Source organism: Anoplopoma fimbria, chromosome 17 (genome assembly GCF_027596085.1).
Source record: "Anoplopoma fimbria isolate UVic2021 breed Golden Eagle Sablefish chromosome 17, Afim_UVic_2022, whole genome shotgun sequence".
Taxonomy (NCBI): Eukaryota; Metazoa; Chordata; class Actinopteri; order Perciformes; family Anoplopomatidae; genus Anoplopoma; species Anoplopoma fimbria.
Genome location: NC_072465.1, coordinates 29,609,873 through 29,633,005, shown reverse-complemented (window position 1 = coordinate 29,633,005; position 23,133 = coordinate 29,609,873). Strand labels below are relative to the sequence as shown.

General features: G+C 39.3%; 1 protein-coding gene across 2 annotated transcripts; it reads right to left on the bottom strand.

Moving 5' to 3' along the window:
* Window positions 1-4,182: 4,182 nt before the first annotated feature.
* fam83c (family with sequence similarity 83 member C) lies at window positions 4,183-22,764 on the bottom strand. Of its 2 annotated transcripts, none has more exons than XM_054616990.1 (5): window positions 22,058-22,764; window positions 16,005-16,172; window positions 13,243-13,367; window positions 7,897-8,130; window positions 4,183-6,938 (listed from the first exon to the last, which is right to left on the bottom strand). In XM_054616990.1, the coding sequence occupies exons 1-5, from the start codon at window positions 22,559-22,561 to the stop codon at window positions 6,125-6,127; spliced, it is 1,845 nt and encodes a 614-aa protein (XP_054472965.1). In that variant the 5' UTR covers window positions 22,562-22,764; the 3' UTR covers window positions 4,183-6,124. The 2 variants fall into 2 exon arrangements, with proteins under 2 accessions (XP_054472965.1, XP_054472966.1); XM_054616991.1 differs by having other exon boundaries at window positions 4,183-6,935.
* Between the last annotated feature and the right edge of the window lie 369 nt (window positions 22,765-23,133).

Sequence of the window (23,133 nt, the reverse complement as noted above, 5' to 3'; positions counted from 1 at the left end):
TGTACCTAATAAAGTGCTCACAACCTAAACAATTTCCCAAATCTACTAGAGGCATTCTCACAGCATCTACAGGTTACATAGCACAGAGTAAAATCAATAGTATTTTGTTAAAAGCATCAGTAGTTGTAGATCTCTTTAGTGCAAAAGGGACCAGGCTCCAGGGATACCTTTGTGGAGTTCCTCTCTCTCTCTGGCTGGTTGTCAGAGAAGCCAGCAGCAGTGGTCGAGTGTGAAACATGACCAGGGAAGCTTGTGTTACCTCGTCTGCCCTACAAACCACCTACAGACACAGAGAGAGAGAGTGGAGCTTTGAATGCTTTATGTGTCACTGTCAACTCAAGAGCATGAATAACTGTCATAGACCATCGGTTAAAGGGCTGAATTAAAAAAAAATCTAAATATTTGCTTTGAAGAAAACATTTGCGTCACGTTTGGTGACCCTAATAATGCCATGGTTTACTTTTAAATAAACAAACCAAAACACAATACTGATAAGAAAACAGAATCAACAACTTAAATGGCAGAGAACCCCTACACAGCTTCACATTACTACCCAGACTGGTTACCAATAAACCTCCCCACCAACTAACCAGCCAAAACAGAGGGTAATGACACACACAGGTTTACACAGTAGCCTCATTGTCCCTCTGTAGCTGATAGATGCTAGATGGATTGGTAATTACAAATCGGAGATAACAAAACTTGTAGAGTCCCTCAAGGCTTATTTCACGGGCCTCTTGTTGTTGAAAGGTGTTCCGCAAATAAACATGCCTTTCCTTTTCTCTGTAATAAATTCTAGTCTCTAACTTTGTCCGTCTGCTGTTTCCTGTTGACCAGGCAGTGAACAGAGGCTTTTTACAGCTTCTTCCCTTCCTATCAGAGACACCGAAAATATTGTCACATTTTCATTTACCGTATTTTCCGCACTATAGGGCGCACTGGATTATAAGGCGCACTGTCAATGAATGGTCTATTTTCGATCTTTTTTCATATATAAGGCGCTCCGGACTATAAGGCGCATTAAGCGAAACAAAACAGTCAGTCAGTCAAACTTCCTCCACTTCCGTACCATTGATTCATTAACGTTGAATTCTCCCGCAGCTGCTCTATTCCCATGTTCTACTGCGTGACTGACAGCCTTGAGCTTTTTCTTTTTTTTAAATTCAATAACTTTATTGAGACATGCCGGGTAGATTTTTTTATATTTTATTTTTTATTTTTATTTTTATTTTTTAAATTTTGACATTTGTCATACATATAAAACACATTCTCTCGCAGCTGCTCTATTCCCATGTTCTCCTGGTGACTGACAGCCTTGAGTGTTCAGTCCGCGTCGTCAGCGTGTCTCTTGACAGGAGCCATGTTGGTCCTTATACACACACACTGTGATGTGATGGTGAACCTTATCCACACACACTGTAATGTGATGGTGAACCTTATCACACACACACTGTAATGTGATGGTGAACCTTATCCACACACACTGTAATGTTATGGTGAAGCACAGTGTGTATTACTCCTGACGCTCCTGACTACGGTAGCCGTGATGCTGCTGCGGTGCGGCTTTGTAGTTTACTAAGTCTACTAAACATGTTGACAGAGCGCCGTGTACCACACAAAACCGCTTCGAGGTCAGTAACACAACCAGAATTAATCCATATATAAAGCGCTCCGGATTATAAGGCGCACTGTCGTTTTTTGAGAAAATTAAAGGCTTTTAAGTGCGCCTTATAGTGCGGAAAATACGGTAATATGATTTTATGATACAAATATCCATTGTAGCATATCAATCAATAAACTAACAAAAAACTAAGTCTGGGCTGTGACAGTCTGCTGTGAAGACAGAAAACCTGGTTCACTTCTAACCCATAAACAGCTCGGAGACAACCTGAAAACCTGTAACCATGGCTACCCCCCAAAAAGCTCCATGTAAACCCTGGCAAACCAGTAACTAGGAACTCATTTAGCTCTGGGGTTTGTTTTGGGATATTCCTTTCTAGATGAGCTGGGTAATGTTTGGCAGAAGGAAACATGAGCACTACACTTAAAACACGCAGACCACGGCAAACTGTCTGCTTTATACGTTTTCTCTCCAGTCTGGGATTATTTGAGTTGCTGTCAGTTAATTGCGAGATTGGTCCAATAGGGGTTTTGCCTTTGCTCCGCTACAATGTAGGATATGCATAGACAACATAACTCACATAACACGCTTTTAGTGTTTGTAAATGCTTTTAGCAGGAACTCAGTCTTTTACTATAAGCTCCTGAGATGTCTAGCCCTGGAGCGGCCTGGTTAACGCGCTTCACTAGCTGTTGGCTTACGGTACGCTTCTATTTGCAGTGTGTTTGGGTTCAGTGCAGAATCTGCAGACATATTCTGTGGTTGTAGAATAGGAATCAATCTGTTTGCTTTGCTGTGCATACACTTCCAGTTCCAGCTTCCACCAATAACCAAACACACAAGTCTTAGAGCACCACAAACAAACTGGGGTCAAACACCTGACGACGACCTAAGTTAAACTCAATGCACAAACAGAGAATAACAATTACTTTCTGGTTATTCCAATCACTATATTTGGCTCTAACTGATACAGTTTTACAAGCACAATATTTGTAAAGATCTGAGCCAGTTTCCATAGTTTTGGTGATTCATTTTACACACTGATACCTGTTAGAACCCGTCGACCCTGGAATTAAAGGATGACCTGGTCATTCAGGTTAAGGTCTTGTTAAGGTTAAGCTTATTACATTCATCTATTTCAAGCAGGGATCTTGCTGTAGCATAGCTTATCTAACAGAGGCCTGGTGTGTGATGAAAGAAACAAAGTCCAGCTTGCATGTAAACAAACAGTAGCCGGATTTGTGTGGAGGAACGCCGGATTTCTGGCCTGTTGTGACTTCAATGTCCCGTCCAGTTTTGGGACTTCTGGGGCAGAGTCTCTTGGATGCTCCATTGTTCATATATAATAATAATAATAATAACTTTATTTATATAGCACCTTTAAAAGCAGACTTTACAAAGTGCTTTGACAGACAATATATCTGCCACATTGTTCATGCTGTGGCCTTTGACCCAGACCCCGGGCCGGACTTCCTGACAGGAAAACATACTGTACAGCGGCTCACTGGGGAAAAATGATCCTTGGTGCTGGAGAGCCTGACACACTGGTCCAAACATCCTCGCTTCACTGACCTACTAGAAACCTCAGGGTAGTCTCGGCATCACTATTTCATTTTATAAAGTCAAGTTATTCTTTCAGGAGGTGCTTTATGAATTAAATATTCTGAATCATCAATTGATTCAGAATATTGAGCATAGTTTCCATTTAAAGCTGTCGGTTGAGATTTTTATTTCCAATATTTTGATTTTTTTGATGTAAAAAACTGAGAGCTTTGAGGGCTGATTACAGAGATTCATTTTGCTGATGAACTTTTATTTATAACTATAAATTAAAATACATTGTAGGCTGTATGTAAACAAGGGCGATTTCCAAACACTTTCCTTATGGTGCGAATAGCGCCACTATTGCAAAACATGACACATGTGCATGCTCCAAGATGAAGACGCAGGGTCGGAAATATTGTGATAAACTGCAAAAACACTTTGAGTCTAGGGCCATGCAAGCGGCTGTGATGCAGTCAACAGAATGCTAACATGCTAACAATGCTAATATGCTAATGTTTATCAGGAATCTTATTAGCATTAGAAGATGAAGTACAGGTGAGTAGGATGAATGTTTTTAGTTCTGCAGGTATTTGGTCATAAGCCCAAATTATTGGTCACATTAAAATGTTGACCTGATGAGGATCACCAAAGTTACTACAGTTCGTCCTGAGGGGGACATGAAAATCTGAAACAAATGTTATTACAATCCATCCAAATGCACGGCTAAATGTATCCCATAAAATTTAAATGTAGATGTTTAAATGTTTCCCAATTATTAGGAATTATCTCTCTTGTTATATTGTTTTTATAGGTTTCTGCCTGATGCCACCACATTAAATGTAAGAACATTTTAGATAAAAGATACATTTCTTAACCTTCAAAACGTTCTGTCTTTACAAACCCTGCAGCGTCACACACACGACCTGGCTTTTATTTGTTTGTTTACTCGTATGATGGAGAAAATAATATTTTTTCTGTGACAAAACATTTTCACATAACAGCTCTTAACTTCAAACTTTTTATTTTATTAAATCCTCAAGTGTTTATATACAAATTAAACAGAAAGTTCACATTCTCCAGTAAAATAACACATTGTAAAAATAAAAATAACATTAACGAAACCGTTAAAGTGTTTCTTTAACAATAACCCAAATTCCTGACAGTCACTTCCTGTATTATATACGTCATATACATTAGTCAGACAAACATGAGACATAGATGAATCGACGCCTGCAAATTGTCCAGCTGATTGAACATAAAAAACAAAAAACAATCAAAACCAACGGAAATGAACAGTAAACAAAAACACACAAAATGAAAACACATATTAAAATAATTGATCCGTGTCGATTATTATTGCTTCGACACAAAAGTAAAAACGCTGATGATTTAGACCTGTAGTTCATCACAAAAAGAGAACTAAAAGAAAACATGACACAAATAGTACAATTAGTATTATCTGTATCTAATGTGTTTTTATTAACAGTCGATATACAAATCTATATATCTGGGAAAAAAATGCTGTAAAAAATGTACAATATGAGGAAACAATCGTCTGTCAAGAAGAAACCTTTGAAGGGCATGACAGTGCTGTAAAATTTGAATTCTTTCAACAGATATGACAAACAGAATCTTCCTGCAGCGGCGTCGCCTCAAAATGTTTCAAAGCCCTTCAGTTTCTACTTTTACGCCTAATTTCCCAGGATTGCAAAGAGACACAGCACCATCATCAGCGTATCTACAACTCTTCCCAGTGGTGAGAGCGGTCTGTACCTTTAATAACACTTATTCACTGGAGATATTATGTTTGTCTGTAATGTGATTGTAAACCTTTAGGCAGGATTATCAAGGCACGTGTTAAACACTCCAATACACGAGTGTTACAGGAATAATCAAAGCTAAGCAAGGCTGAAAGAAGGAAAAGGATGAATTGCTGCATTAAACCAATGTGTCTTTAAACTCTGTGCTTTTTAAATTCTGAAGATCGGTTTGTATCAAATAATATAAAAAAGGTAAAAATCAGACAAAGCTGGGTTTGACATTTAAATTAATTTTTGCAGAGATAATAGACAGTGTGTGTCGTTGGTGTTTGTTTTAACTCGTGCATGTATCAAAATGGTCAAAATTGATAGTTTCCCCAACATCACTAAGGAATATCTGTTCCGACTGATGATGTCGTTTCTAGTAATTTGATTGGTGTAGCGTCAGAGTGGGCGGGAAAAAAAGGTGCAGTTTTCCCAGCTGGCTTTACACTGATATTGATGCCACTCACATAAAAAAATAGTTTTCAAAGCTCTGGAAAAGTGTTACAAATATGAAAGCACCCATGGATTAAGACTCCATTATAAAAAGATAATAATTCCCCCTTTCTGTGTTACATTTTGAGTTGTCCTGTTCCATAGGACATGGTTAAAGGGGACATTTTTTGTTGCAGCAGTACCATGAGTCTAGATATTTGTGCACAACAAATTACATTTTCAGCTTTATTTGCTGCTGCCATTTGAATTTTCTAAAATGTGCCATACTCTGTAAGGACACCAGTTAGTTGAGTTTGTCAGACTTCTTTTAGCCACAACCTTATCTTTTATATTTCTTAAAATATGATGACTCTGGTAGCAATTATTGCAAAAATGAATTGAAGGGTGATTTTCACAGAACATTTTATAAATCTTTTCCCATGTGACTAAAGTTCAGCCCCACAAATAGTCACATCCCTGCTGCTCTAAAGGCTCCTCACATGATGAAGGAGGCAACATGGTTTCAAGAATCACAGAGGACAACTCTAGATGGGAGCCAACATGGCCGCCATGGCTGGATTTCCACCGGGAATCACTGAACTGTAGAAGAAGACGAAGGACTGTCCACTTTGTAAAAAACACCTTCATGGGTTGTAAGAACGTGAGAGGAAACAGAGGAGGAACGAGGAGTTTGGAAGCTAAACAGAGTCTGAACTCCCGGTTTAGTTCGAGGTCTTCAGCTCAAAGCGGCTGTACACATGCCTGGATTTCATCTGGTTGTATTGGTTCACCAGGTCCAGCTTGCTGTGGCCCAGCGTCATTCGTTTCTGGTCCTGCCGGTTCATCAGCACGGTCGGAGACAGCGGCGGTGGCGGGCTCTGATGGCTCTCCGGCTCCGCCTGAGAGAGGTCCGGCCCCCCCCAGGGCACGCTCTCTAGAGGGGACAATGGCCTCCGCAAGTTGTAGGTGTCTTTGCTGGAGGGGGGCAGGAAGAGGTCTGAGAGTTTGTTGAGGAACTGGTTGGAGGGAGGCCTCTGCTTGTTGTTGAGCCTGCCGTCGTTGACCGGGGACGGCGTCTGGGTCTTGGGGGTCAGGTTGGAGGTGGGGGTGCCGGCGGCCAGCCCGGCGCCGTGGAACATGCTCGGTTTGTGGTCGTAGAGCCCCATCGCCTGGAACTTGGAGGAGGTGCCGCCTACGTTGGACCACATGGCGTCCGCCTGCTTCGACTTGTTCCACTCGGCGCCCATTGGCTGACCGTAGGGCGGCGGCGGTCGGTCCATAGCTGAGCCGTGATTGGCTCCTCCGTTAGCCGAGGCTCGTGGTCCCGCTGTGGCGTGACTCTGAGGCGTGGCCGTCTGTCCTGCTCCCCTCCTATCAGGGCTGAGGTGAGGGTTGCTGTTGGACTCCTTCCTTTCGTGACCTTGAGTGACCTTGTAGACGGTGTTGGAGGTCATCCCAGGTGCAGCCTTTACACTGGACACGCTGTTACTTGATTGGCTGCTGGAGTGATCAGAGCAGACCCGGTCTCTCTGCCTGCTGGAGGAGGGAGGGGAAGAAAAAATCAGTACACCGCAAATGTTTGATAATACTGCCTGTATTTTATACAGTAGAAGTACACGCAAAATACAATATATTCCTTTAGAGAACAAACTACTGCAAATAAAAAACACAACAATTATAACTGCAGCCTGACAAATACATCAGCACGTTTCCAGTTCCAGTATGGTTTATGTGTATTTATTTTACTTTTGGTACTTTATTCCATTTCATTCTGTCTTTTATCTGATCCAGATTTTTATTTAATCATAGTGAACTGAGATGTTTTAATTTAGTTTTTCACATGTATTTTGTAACGTTGTATTAAAAGGTGCTATATAAAAGTTTTATTATTATTATTATTATTGGTGTATGATATCAGTATTAAAAAAATAAATACTAATAATCACATAAAATGCAATAAAAGAAGCATGTGCTTTTTGGAAAGTAAATGTGTGAAAATCCAATTATGATATATGATATAATAAGCTAGAAAAACATGACGAGGTTATGTTTTTTGAAACTACATGAAAAAGTTTTAATCTTAAAGCGAAAACATCCTTTTTTCATCTTTAAATCCTCAAAATGAATGTTTTTTTACAAAAACATATCTTTAAAGGTCGTTTTCTCTAAATGAGTTTTTTCTCAGACTCTGATCCATAAATCTCCACTTCAGTAGCTCTTACATACACCAAACTTTACAGCTTCATTCCTCTATATTCTGAAGGTTTCTACAGAGGGGTTTGTTCATGTATCATTCAGAGCTTTATTTATACAACATTTTACTACTAAAAACCTTTTTTTTTAAGTATGTTGACAGTATTTTCTGATTTATTGAGTGATACAAAAAGATAACCAAAACTACTTATTTAAAAAACCTTTGACTTTAATATGTCAACAAAAGGAAGCACGACTCTTAACACACATATTTGATAAGATAATGCCTCCAGCTTGGTACCTGTCAGAGAGTAGATCCAGCCCCATGACCGGGCCGAGCCCCATGCCTCCGGGGGTCATGACGGCTTGGTACGGCTGGTAGTAGGTGATCCCCTCGTCCTCGGGGTTAAAGAAGCACTCGATGATCTGAGAGTCGGCGTACAGACAGCGGAACTCGCGGTCGAAGCTGTCGGTGATGCGACCTGAGAAATGCATCACCATGTTGCTGTGCACCTGAGCCGACAGCCAGGTGAAACTGGAGAGGAGACACAGTATGAGAGACCCGTGAGCTGCAGCGTCAATGACCTGGAATATCTTCGTAAAACGTGTTTTAAAGGGTCAGTGTGTAGCATTTAGGGGGATTAATTAGAAGAAATAGAATATAATATGTTTATGTTTTTGTTAAATTAGGATGAGCCTGTCATATCTACTATTTAGTTGTACATGTTTTCCGGTACAATGTTACGACGGTCAACTCGAGAATTTCAGGTAAAAGTCATTTTTTAAATCTGCAGGGACGTCTAGTCGTGGTCGTAGACGTGCAGCAGTACAATGAGCAACAAAGAGTATCTTCGTAAATTGATGAACGCAAAGTTCCGATAAGGTGCAAAATCTCCTGCAGGTTTAATCTTAGGGTTACAGCAACATTGAGGTTAAGAAGGAACTTTTAAGGTTACAGTTTTGCTAGTTTTTCCCAAGAAGTGACAGGACGATGACCTACGGCCGAAGAGAATGTGCATCAGCCACACAACACTGTGTGTAACCAGGCGTCAACCTAAAGTAACTTAAAGCTGCATTCTCTCTCCTGTCCACCAGGGGGCGACTCCTCTGGTTGTATAGAAGTCTATGAGAAAATGACTCTACTTCTCTCTTGATTTATTCCCTCAGTAAACATTGTAAACATGAGTTTATGGTCTCAATCTCTAGTTTCAAGTCTTCTTCAATACAGCATGATGTTCATTTAGTAAATGATGCTCCATTTAGAGTCAAACAGACCATAAAGCAGGGGATGCTTTAGGGCGGGGCTACACACTGATTGACAGGTCCACACCAGAGACGTATACGGCGTCTCTACGTCACTCCTCCTCAGTCCATATATGGTCACTTCCTGTTCACTGGTTGCGGCCAAGATCAAAGAATCCAGAGAAGCTCTCTGTTTACTGGGAGGAATAATGTTCATCATGCGTGTGGCATATTAATTAAATGACACTAACGCAAACTAGACATTATGAAACACAACATGTGATTTCAGCTGTCTTTGTGTTAATCATCTCTGTCCACCTCCAGCTGATAAACCTGCAGATCAGCATCAACTATTTCCTGGACGATAATGAGTCACAACGGTGACTCAGCATATCAGTTTATCTGCCAGCAGCAGACGACAGGTGAACATCAACGATGAAGAGCAGAGATAATGCCCTCATGGCTCAGAGGAGTACGATCACACAGACGTCTGACTTCTACTGAAGCATATTACCCAGCAGGCCTGAGACACAGACAGGATCTGATGTTGGTGTTCATAAGCAGTCCTGCATTAAAACAGTTTGAGTAACAAATAAACATGTTTAAAAGAATATTATCACCACGGCAACTACTTTATCTTTCCCCATGACAATCGCGACGTAAGCAATTGATTTTTCAAAAAACCAAATACTATGGGGGGTCCAACAAACAGGACTTTCAAGCAGAAGACGGGTATTTGAAACGTTATGGTTTTATTGTCTAAAACCTAACTGTTGGTTTGTTGTCTAAACCTAACTGTTGGTTTGTTGTCTAAACCTAACTGCCATAGTTATTTTAAGCTCAACCATGATGTTTGCCGTAACTTAATTTTCCCGTCGACACTAAAAAAACGGACAATCGGTGTCCCTTCCCACAAGAACAATAGATTGCATTTCCTGACTATTTAACCGTGAGACTGTGTTGGAACTTCACACTTAAAATGAAAGGACTCTTAATAATCTACGCAGTGCAAAAAGAAACACAAGATAAAAACACTACGTATGTTTCAGACTTTAAATCCTCTTGGACACATTTAAGGTGTGCTGCTTGTTCTGAGTGTGTTTGTTTTACAGCAGCCAGAAAGAACCTGCACTACAGCTCTCCTCACAGATAATCATTAATCACTCACTGCTCAGAGAAACGCCACACACGAGTCACCTCACGTCACATTCCTGCCATGTTCTTAGCAGGAACTGATCACGCCTTCAGTAAACCGTAAATCATAAAGTTTGTTCTCATCAGGAGTCGTCCTTCTGGCCTGCAATATAATGTTGTGTTTGACACTCAAATCTATTTAAACTTTAGTGAATATATACAAGTCATATAATACAACGATATCTGGGTCATATTTTCCATGTTCCACGTCAATCATGTAAAGATATGCTTTGTTGTTTCCTGTCGGTTCCTCTCCTTCATCGTGCACTTCTGCCTGCAACCGGGTACGAACCCCCGGGAACAATGGAGGCTCCATATACAATAATACTGCTTGGAAACGCTGAATAAAAACTGTCTGTTTCCACTTTAAAATCTATTACATGACACTGAACATGTGACTTAATTATCTAATAAGAATATTTGTGAGTAAAAACGCATTATAATGAAATTGTAACCAGATGTGAGGACTTATTTGTCTTCCAAGTGTTTATTAATGGACAGTATTTAACTATGAAGACATATTTTCTTTTATTTCAACTGTGTATTCTGTGTTATACAATATATGTTTATTGTTTTGTTTTAGAATTGTTTTATCTATAAAATCTATTTATTTTATATATTGTAGATTTTAATTTGATGCCTTATGATCGAAAAATAAAGATTATTACAATAATCATCATTATAATGATTATCATTATATGCCTTAAGAGAATACTTTACACTTTTTACACCTACATTAAAATGTTATAAATCATTAATTACATGCTAATAGAGTGCTTAGAAACACTAGACATGAAGGGATAAAGTTACAGCTTAAGCTAAGGCTTTATCCTTTCATGTATGTAGGCATTATCTCCGTAAAGATATGAAGAAATGTAACTTTCTCTTGTATTAACGGATCATTATCGACTAGGTCAGTGAAGTAGAGTTTATTTATTTGCTTCTCAAACGAACAGCAGCGGGTACTCCCCGGGTATCAAAGAGTTAACCAGCGTTTTCACTGGTTTAACTATCAGAGGTATGAGGACGTCTGAAGTTAGCATAGGAGGGAGGAGAGCGTTGCTCAGGTGATAAGAAAACATTTGCCTCGCCCTTCATTCCAACGCCAGGCGGTTTGATGCCGGTTTGATGCCGGTTGTCGGTCTGCGTGCCTGACTCTACCCTGAAACCAAACTATGACAAAGACACTCCACTGCAGCCATCGAGTCAAATCTGTGACACAATGTCCAGAGAATATCATACCCAGAAAAACAACCTGACCCAACAGAATATCACATTTGATAGTAAAATAAGAGTGGGCAGCGGTGGACTAAAGAGACACACCTGAATCAGGTGATGCTGCCATAAAGAATGTGTGACTGTCAGCTGCTGATTGGTCTATTATTAGTCATCAAAACACAGGCGACACTTGTAAAAGCAACCTCTGGTTTATCTTCCAGGAAAATCATCAAGCTTTAAAGTATATTTTATATCGTAGCTAAACTGTGGAAGTATAATTTCCAGGTCTGTCATGTGACGCCATGGGGACCAAAAACACTTCCTCATAGACTTCGTTGGGAAAGAGACGTCTGTAACTCAGCTGATAATATATATAATCTTTATACTCAAGATGATTTAGGTGAATCATCTTGAGTATAAACACTTGAATAATAAAATCAATAGGTCATTAAGTTGTAAAAGTTATTTTCCTTCCTTCCGTCACATGAATGAGAACAAGGCTGGACTGATGGCTAGGAGGCGGGGCTAAAGGAGACGCTAGGCTCTATAGGCCCAGCGGTGAGGAAGATGAGGGTACTTTCATGCTCGCTGAGCTCAGAGCAGCCGCTGCAGCTTTCCATGGCCGTCCACACTACCATCCTTCTAATATCAGCCTACAGCTGTTTGAACTCCAGACGTTCACACATAAGAGCAGAGAATCTAAAAATGTCAAACAGGAAATGTGGTTTTGTGAAGTTAAACAAAATGTATTTAATCTTCTATTAATGAGAATAGCATCAGGGTCGTTAACTGAGGCATCAAGATAAATATATATATATATACAGTATATATATCTCTTCAAAGCTGTGTGACACCATGTTGTTAAACCTGCAACGATCAGTCAACTACTGAAATGGATTATTCAATCAGAAAATATGTTGATGATCAATTAATCATGTTAGTCAACTTTCAAGCAAAAAATAATTCACATTTCTTGCTTCCAGCTGCTCAAAATCTAAGAATCTGATGCTTTTGTTTGTCATATTTGATAACGAAATGCTTGGCCATTTATGTCATTTTTTTACTTTTACATTTTATTGACAAAGAGATTTAAGAAAATAATCTGGAGATCATTTGATAAATGATCATTAGTTGCAGCTCCATACTAGATGTTATACTTTATTTAATGAAATAATCAACAATTATGAGGAGCAAAAGAAACAACACAGAAGGGCATGAAGAGTAGAGAAAGCTGAACGACCTCGTTCTCATTTGCTTTCAGAGCGATTAGCTATAATTACAGTTATTACTCAGGTATTCACATGACAGTTTCACATAGCAGCAGCTCACGGCTGTCAGTTGGTTTCCTCCTGTGAGCCTGATGGTTGGGTTTAAGTAAACCTGATGGTTGGGCTTAAGTAAACCTGATGGTTGGGCTTAAGTAAACCTGATGGTTGGGCTTAAGTAAACCTGATGGTTGGGCGCAACACTACAGCTGTATGAACCCAAAATAAACAGATTAATAAATAAACTAATAGAAGGGATGTCTACATAATGATGGGGATTTGTCAAAAGTCTGAGTTCATGCTTTGTCAGGTTTGTCCACAAAACGACAAAGAAACAACTTTTAAAATGCTTATTTTATGAATGGAGTTCTGATTGACCAGGAATCGGCTGTACTAGCATTGTAGCTGCACCACCAACACTCAAATAACGTCACATAGGTGTAAATACGGCAGCAACGTTACATGTTTCTACCATAGACAGTCTATGGATTATACATATAAAGTTACACAGAGTTCTTCTGACTGTAAGCACATTTTATGTGACATGTGAAAAATGTATTCATTGTTTGACAGCCGTTCTTTTTCCAATGATCTTTCCATTGATTGTTATGAATGTTAGCTTGTGTGTGTGTGTGTGTGTGTGTGTGTGTGTGTGTGTGTTGTGTGTGTGTGTGTGTGTGTGTGTGTGTGTGTGTGTGTGTGTGTGTGTGTGTGTGGGGGTTGCTCACCTGTATGACCCGGCGATGACGTCCTCACAGTCAATGATCATGAACTTCTCCAGGACCTGACCGGTGAACTTCTTGCCGCTCTTGGTGCAGTAGGTGTCGCCACACGTGCTGCGAATCCTCATGTTCTGCACACAGACACACAGTTTACTGAGACCAATGCACACAGAGGAAACACAATCATTCAGTTACATTCAGGGACAATAGGGAATCAGAAAACGTGGACCGTAGATTTGCATTTGTTAACAAACACTAGCTCTGATGAACAGAATTCTAACATTGGGACGGTCTTCTGGACATGCAGGTCTTCTAATAGCAGCGTGAAGTTCATCATAGAAATCTGTTCTCATTTTGGTAGATTTCAGGAGTATTAGGGATATAACTAAACACTTAGAGTTCACTATATGATTTTCTAACATCTTTTTAACAAAATGACACTGACTTACATATATTACTTTATTTTCCAGACCAAAATCTACAAAGTATTCTGTTCTTTACTAAATTAATTATTTAGTAAAGAATTTCTTCACACTTAAAAACTTGAAAAACTGACGTAGAACACTTTCTAGAACTTTTGAACGAGCAAATTCAAAAACAGGTATCACTCTGTTTAAAAAGAGTACGGTATGATTTGAATCATCACAGTTTTTTATCGCCAATTTACTGTCTAGCAAAAATTCTAAATACATTCAGGCTCAGGCATTATAATTTCTTCGTCAAACAATGCACTATCCATTCATGTTTCTATCAAAATTTCCAGTTTCCCAAATGTGAATACTTGTTTGTGTGCTTGTGTGCTTCGTCTTCTATGATACCAAACTGAATATTTGGGAGTTTTGGATTGTTGCCCAGATAAAACAAAGGATAGATGTGCCAATTTAGCTTTAGGGAAATTGCTATTTAATGTTTAATTTCTAACAATTGTATGGAACAAATACAGTAAGCGCTTAAACAATTAGTAGGTTAATCGATGGTAAAAATAAATGCAGCCGTAATTACTAGTTTGGATAACAGGTCCTCGTCTACAAACACTGAGCTCCAAACAGCCTGAACTCAGTTTTGTGAAACATTTTGCTTAACAGTACTGGGAATTGCTTTTCAGAGATAAGAGTTTGCAGGAAACTAAACCGGAAACAGTCAGCAGTGTTTTTCTTATGCAAACATTCTGGTGTTTTGCATGTCGTTATCCTTCCTACAGGCAGCATTTGGTTGCAGTTCATTTCTGTCCACTTATAAAATCCACATGCAGAGACGTCAAATTTGCAAGTGACAGATGATTCATCACTGTCAACATGTCATATTGCCAAGAACATCACTGCTGTGTGAGCAGACAGAGATGTTTGAGGAGGCTCCAACGTCTAGAATCCAAGATCTAACACCCACACACACACACACACACACACACACACACACACACACACACACACACACACACACACACACACACACACACACACACACACACACACACACACACACATTCACAGTCCTCACACCAGAGTGATTCACACACACGGATATCAACCTGAGGAGAGACTTTATCATAGATGTTCGCAGGGCTTTAGTTTTTACAACAGTAGTAAAAGTGACAGGTTGAACACCAAATGGTTGAAATGATAGAGACGTCAAACAAGAGGACACTGTACACTTCTCCCTGTGGAATCTTGCTTCATGCTAAGCTCTGCATTCCTCTCCTCTAACGCTCCAGTGTGACTTCTAGAAGTTCAGTGTAGAGAAAACGATACTGTTGAGGTTGCAAATGACTCTTTAATGGAACACGCAGGCGTTTTCTATACGAAACTCCGGTCACGTCAGCTAATCTTGACTATTAAATACAACGACACTAAGGATGCAAAATCAGGCGTTTGCTGCAAGAGCACCAGTCCTCCCATTGATTTGAATGTGGGTGGTGCGTTGGGGCTGCGGTTGGGGACGGGACGGCAGAGTTCCATGTTAACTTCCTGTCAGCTGATGTCAGTCACTAAACACTCTGCTCTGCTGGATCTGGGTATCTCTGCATGATTTCATCTGGTTTCTCCAGAATCCGACCCGACGAGCTTTAAGAATAACTTTATAGAAACAGACGATCTTCTCTCTGATGGTCTTGTTTACTGATGGAGGTCTGTAGAGGATCAGGACTAAACTGAGACTGGATCAGGACCAGATAAAAGTTCATCACAGTTACTTTACTGTGTGAAGCTGCAGCTAAAGTGAAGGTGTTTATGGTTTGGAGGGTCAGATTCTCACACCCGTCCCTGTCTCTGCACCACATACAGCGGGTAAAATAAGTATTGAACACGTCACCTTTTTTCTCAGTAAGTCTTGAGAGAGCTCTTTGCTTTTACCCATCATGAGATGTTTCTTGTGTGACACCTTGGTAATGAGACACCTTCTTATAGGCCATCAGTTGGGACTGAACCAGCTGATATTCATTTGCACTGACAAGGGGCAGGGTTGCTTTCTCATTACTGATAGATTTCAGCTGGTGTCTTGGCTTTCCATGCCTTTTTACACCTCCCTTTCTTCATGTGTTCAATACTTTTTCCCTGCGTCATTCCATTTGATTACACATAACTTAATTTCTGAACTTATTTGTTTGGTTTTCTTTGTAAGTATGGATTACTTGGGTTGTTACCGACATCTGGTGAAAATTTCATGTCAATAGCACCTTTAGAAATATATTTACTGAGAAAAATGATGACGTGTTCAATACTTATTTTACCCGCTGTATATATATATATATAAAAGTAACACTCAGTACTTACACTCATGTGTGAGGTCTGAATATCAAGCGCTGAGCACATGTCTGTGAAGTAGTCCAGGTTCTTCTCGTCCAGCAGGATGTAGACGGGGACTTTCCGCTTGTTGGACGCCTCCATGAGGTCACAGAGCAGGTCCACGTCTGTGAACACGTCCATCACCAGAGCGATCACCTGGAGCAGCGGGACACGAGAGAGACGTCAGCATACAGTGTTTCATGTTCCATATTTAACGTTTATTTAGACAGGTTATCTCACTGCCGACTGAACATGTTTTGGGGTTTTGAAACATTTTGAGGACGTCAACATGAGCTTGTGGAAATTGTGGTGGACACTTTGAGATTTGTAGGCATTTTATAGACAAAACAATTACTCGAAAATAAAATCATCTGATTAATCATTAAATAAGATAAGATTGGGTAATCCTTTATTAGTCCCACAGCGGGGAAATTTGCAATTTAATCAAAACAATCTTAAATTGCTGCCCTTGTAATATGTGTTGCTCTATATTTCATGGATGCTGTTTTGTTTTCATTCTTTCTGGGGGCATTTTCACTTTATTAAATGTTTCATATCTTTACTTCAGTCAGTTTATTCTTCATGGGTATAACTTTATAACACAAAAATGAACCTAACATTCTTAAACTGGGTAAAACAACATGGCACAAAACATAAACAACACTAATAATTGCACATTTATAAACTGAGCGGCATGCTGGGTAACGTTACGTAACAGTGTGACGCTGCTGCACATTTAAGAACAGAAAAGAGGATGAAGAGGACGAAGAAAGAGACTATTAAAGCTGTGGGCGATGTGTATTTCATTTTAAGTTCTTTTTTTTACTACATTGCAGTTTGCACATTAATAATCATTTATATTCTGCCACTTTTCCATGTATTCCTATTCCTTCATATATTGTATCATTTTTGTTGGCTAAGCAAAGCTGACAGTAATCAAAGAATTCAGTTTGATGAGATTAAAATGTTTTTATATTCTCTGACAGTAAAGTAAGCCACTACACACCTTTGTAAAAGGCCCAGAATCTCAATAAATACTCTTACACTTAAGAGGCAGATGCTGAAGTAATGAAACTAGCACGGTGCTCCGGTGGGGACGCCATGGTTCAAACAAAGACCACAAAGACACACAGGAAGTCCACGAAGAAACGAAACGATTACAAAGAGACGCAGAACAAACGAAGAGACACAAAATGACTCAGAGTGAGGACGATGTTGTTAAAACAGTAGATGGGGGTTTAATTATAGCTCTGTATTATTTATGTTACCAATGATTTATGACTGAATAAAGATACAGATAATTATAGCTTGAGGAGCTACAATGCATTCATAAGGAACACGTTTAACCTGTTCTGGGGTTCCGGAAGAAATGTTTTCTCTAGAACCACTGATGACTCTAAGAACGTCCCATCAGGCAAAGCGTGCACACTGCAATAAAGTAGAACTTCACTGGTATTTTATACATTTACACCAAGTAATCGAAAGGACTAAAAACAACTGGTACACTTTAAAAAAACAAAACAAAATGTTTAGTCACTGAAGGAAACTGGAGCTTTTGTTCGGGACATAAATTTTACATAAAACAGTGAACGTCTCACTTTACAAAGGATTGAAGGGACCCTACATACAGCAGTGTGATGCAACATTAATACACGCACAGAGAACGCGCTTGACTGCATGAACAAACATATTAATGCCCGTTGGCGTTATTCATACGTGCAAATGAATAAAAGCATTCTTAAAAATGATTGAAGGCTCTGCAGATGCAGTTTGACATTTTCTTCTGTTCAAAACAAACAAGGTAAGAAATGTGAATGACAGCACTGAGGAGTTGCAGATCAGTTGGTGTTTGTTTAAAACATAAATCTGTGAATATTGTGTGCATGAAATACACATTTGTTCTTTAAGTCAGAGAGTCCTACATATTGTGAGAGCAACACAATGATGGTTTCCATTTTACTGTCTCCTTTACTGCACTACAGTAAACGTTACATTACAATTTGATTAAATATAGCAGAGGTCAAAGCTCCTTTATTGTTGTAATCCAGTAACAGGCACAGAGTGAACTCCAGATACGAACAACAAACAGCTTTTTATCAGCGTCATTTGACCATAAACCTGCTGACTCTGCACGAACGTGTGAGAAAGAGCTCATTGTTGCTTCCATGTTGAGAGACACCAGCTTCTCTACATTACATAGAATATTTCCTGCAGGGACTAAACACGTTTAGACGTCTATTATTAGTAGACTGAGACATAATGCATTTTTAAAAAAGTCTGTTTATACCTCGAGAAGAAGGAAGTGTCTGTGGAGAGTGACTCATGTGCAGCGGGTTTCTTATTGAACTGTTTTGTGGTCAGTTTAGTGATCTCGAGACAATTGGGCAACATTCATCGTCTAAGTCACAAGACATTAACCAACAGTTGTACATTAAATATAAGATATCTAGTAAATAAAATCGATAAGGTGCTGTGACAATTACATATGGTGTTAGCGTTCAATTAAACAGCTACAGAAAGAAACATAACACTACCAGACGCAGACCCAAACTACCACAAAAAGATAAATACAAAGAGACGCAACTACCTCAATAAGATGCAAAGTGACATCAGAGAGACAAATGTCTACAGAAAGACGTGCAAAACAACCACAGACGGACACAAAATGTAAACAAAGAAAAATAATGAAAAATTACGAAGAGATCCAACTACGATCAAGAGAGACAAACGTAAACAAAGAGATGGAAACTACCACGAAAGGTGCAAAATGACCACAGAGAGACCAAACTACCATGAAGACACACAACACAAAACAACGAGACACAAAAAACAACTGCAGAGACAAAGACATCTACAAAGAAACATGCCAAACATCTCAAAGGACACACAAAATGTCCACAAAGAAAACAAAGAATTATAAAGAGACGCAAACTACCAACTATAGGAAGACACCGAGACACAAAAAAACACTACAGAGAGACACAAGTGACAACAAAGAGACACAAAATGACAAAAGAGAGACAAAAACAGCTACAAAAAACATGCAAAACACCTCGAAGGAGACACAAAAAGTCCACAAAGAAAACAAACAATTACAAGGAGACGCAAACTACCAACTATAAGAAGACAAAGAGACACTAAAGAACTACAAGGAGACACTAAAGAACTACAAGGAGACACTAAAGAACTAAAGAACTACAAGGAGTAACTAAAGAACTACAATGAGACACTAAAGAACTACAAGAAGACACTAAAGAACTACAAGGAGACATTAAAGAACTACAAGAAGACACTAAAGAACTACAAGGAGACACTAAAGAACTACAAGGAGACACTAAAGAACTACAAGGAGACACTAAAGAACTACAAGGAGACACTAAAGAACTACAAGGAGACACCAAAGAACTACAAGGAGTAACTAAAGAACTACAATGAGACACTAAAGAACTACAAGGAGACACTAAAGAACTACAAAGAGATACTAAAGAACTACAAGGAGTAACTAAAGAACTACAATGAGACACTAAAGAACTACAAGAAGACACTAAAGAAATACAAGGAGACATTAAAGAACTAAAGAACTACAAGGAGACACTAAAGAACTACAAGGAGACATTAAAGAACTACAAGGAGACACTAAAGAACTACAAGGAGACACTAAAGAACTACAAGGAGACAGAAAACAGCGACACAAAGATGCAGCTGTATTTGGTCTCTGTCCGTCTGGATGTCTCTCTACTACACACGGTGAAGGGTTTGTCTTCTACATGTCTGTCTCCTCTGTCTCCTAATCCGGTGATCAGTGAGTCAGACCTTTAGATCCGTGAACCGAGGTCAGCTGATGAACGGTGACAGAGCGATGCGTCGCTGCTCAGAGATAAGAAGAGCTGATCAAACATGAAGGACTCAGGAAACCACCGCAGGGACAAACGAACGCACTCAGGTGTAACCATGAAAAACAAAGAACACACAGCTGACAGCTATGTTGCTGTTTGTCAGAGCAGCAGCATGTTTACTGACACACCTGAAGACATAAACACTCAACTGAATATGCAAATATTTCATTTCAAAGTTCCTCTTCTATTGTTTTCATGTTATATCATGTTTTCTATTTCTTCTTCTTCTATTTCACTCATGTGCATCCGTCTGAAATCGTTTCTCTCCTTATCTTTGTTTTGTTTTATTATCAGCAGATCATCTGCTCTCTGAATGAAAGGAGCCGTATAAAACATCACACTTGTGGTTTCACATCTTGTACATTAATCTGTTAAACTGAGTTAAACGCTGAGTACATAGAAACATCCCCCCCGTCAGCAGAAAGCACACCATAATAAAATAATCACGTTTTTGGACAAATAATGATAGAAACACTATTTGACTCCACCCAACAGCCAACCAAAAAACATTAGAGAGGAAACTTGAGAACTTCAAGCATCACTTAAAAACATATTTTAGCAAACCTTTCTATTTTAACAGAAGTTCCACAGAGTTCCACATCTGTCTTTCAAATGATATTTTATGTATTTTAACACCTATACATTTTTATTTATTTATTTTTATCATTTTAAATGTAAACTGTTTTCAAGTTTTTGTTCATCTGTTGAAATTGTATTTTTTATTTTACTTTTTAATTACTTTTTTTATTTTTTATTACACTAAAATGTAAGTGCAACATGCATGCTTTCTATAAAGGAAGGTTTTCTGCTTTTATTTATTTTAATATGTACAGCACTTTAAGATACATAGTCTGTATGAAATGGCTATATAAATAAAGATTAGTATTAAATATTATTTACTTGTTAAATTCTGATGTTTTTGGTAAACAACGTTGTTTTCGTAGTAATCTGCCTCTGCACTATACTTCTGCTCTGGTTTATGCTTTTAGATGCTTGTTTAAGAAAGGAGATGCACAACTTTAATTCTCCCATTGATGAACTGTTAATGTTTATTTAAGAGTAATGCACCATAATGTGTCCTGCTAATAAAAGTTATTGAAGAAGATTGAAGGGAAAATGCTCAACAAGACAATTATGACTTGGTTACTGAGCATAAAGTCAGATTTAGGGATTCATTTCCTTCATTTAACTGGAAATGAAGATGTATTTATGATAACTTAATTAACTTTACACTGTGTGTTCTTGTTGTTTTTTGCTCTGACATTACTTATTCCCATTATGAAATACATATGTGTATATATAATGAAGACAGATATATATCTATGATCAGGGATATGATGAAGATATTATAAGTATTTATGATAACTTAATTAACTTTACACTGTGTGTTCTTGTATATTTTTTGCTCTGACATTACTTACCCATTATGAAGACATATATATATATATATGTGTATATATATATATATATATATATAGGGATGATATATATATGTATATATAATATATATATAATTATATATATGTTATATAATGTATAATGTGGCTCTGTTGATCAGGGACATTACTTATTATATATTATGAAGACACATATATATATATATATATATATATATATATATATGTGATATTATAATATTTATATATATATATATATATATATATATATGTGTGTGTATATACCTTGTTTGGCTCTGACATTGATTATTATATATATATATATATGTATATATATATATATATATATATGTATATATATATATATATGTATATGTGTATGTATAAGACAGACCTTGTTGGCCCTGTTGATCAGGGACCTGATGAGGTATATATATATATATATATATATATATATGTATATATATATATATATATATATGTGTGTATAATGAAGACAGACCTTGTTGGCCCTGTTGATCAGGGACCTGATGAGTATATATATATATATATATATATATATATATATATATATGTATATATATATATATATATATGTGTATATAATGAAGACAGACCTTGTTGGCCCTGTTGATCAGGGACCTGATATATATATATATATATATATATATATATATATATATATATATATATATATATATATATGTGTATATATGTATATATGTATAATAAGTATAATGAAGCAGACCTTGTTGGCCCTGTTGATCAGGGACCTGATGAGGTCCTTCACGTTGTGCGTCTTGTCTCTCTGGAAGTAGATCTGCGTCTCTGACGGTCCGTAGCGCGTCGGTGCGTCCGGCCAGCCGAGCTCCAGCATCGGCGGCTCGTCGTCGGACATCATCGGGAAGTAAGTCCCGGAGTTGAGGTCGGACACCGCGTCCAGGTCCCCCCCGCAGTCCCGGTCCCCGGTGCTCTCCGGCCCGCAGGCCTTGGCCCCGTTGTCCGTGATGTAGCGCACCTCCAGCGGGGACAGAAAGCTCAGCTCCCGCTCCTCCGCCAGGACGCGTCGGTAGTCCTTCTCCCCGAGCTCCAGCAGCGCGTCGGTGGCCAGACGAGCAGCCTCGTTGTGGCTGAGCTCCAGCGTGGACACGGTCCTCCACGGGTTCTTCACCTCCTCCAGCCGGGACGCCAGCTTACCCAGAGGCTTCCTGCAGGAGGACTGGGCCGGGCGGAGGACCTCCGAGCTGAGCATGGTGGAGGCTTTACGCACCGAGGACTGATGCCCGGAGGACAGGACGGGGGTGAGGAGGAGACACTAGGTGCTGGGCTGAGAGGGCTGAGGAGACATTACTGCAGGGAGGAGACAGAGAGGAGACACTGAGGAGAGGAGACACTGAGGAGAGGAGACACTGAGGAGACAGAGAGGAGACAGAGAGGAGACAGAGAGGAGACAGAGAGGAGACACAGAGGAGACACAGGAGACAGAGAGGAGACAGAGGAGACAGAGACAGAGGAGACACAGAGGAGACAGAGAGGAGACACAGAGGAGACAGAGAGGAGACACAGAGGAGACAGAGAGGAGACACAGAGGAGACAGAGAGGAGACAGAGGAGACAGAGAGGAGACACAGAGGAGACACAGAGGAGAGGAGACAGAGAGGAGAGGAGACAGAGAGGAGACAGAGAGGAGACAGAGAGACACAAAGGAGAGGAGACAGAGAGGAGAGGAGACAGAGGAGAGACAAAGGAGAGGAGACAGAGAGGAGAGGAGACAGAGAGGAGACAGAGGAGGAGACAGAGGAGAGACACAGAGGAGACACAGAGG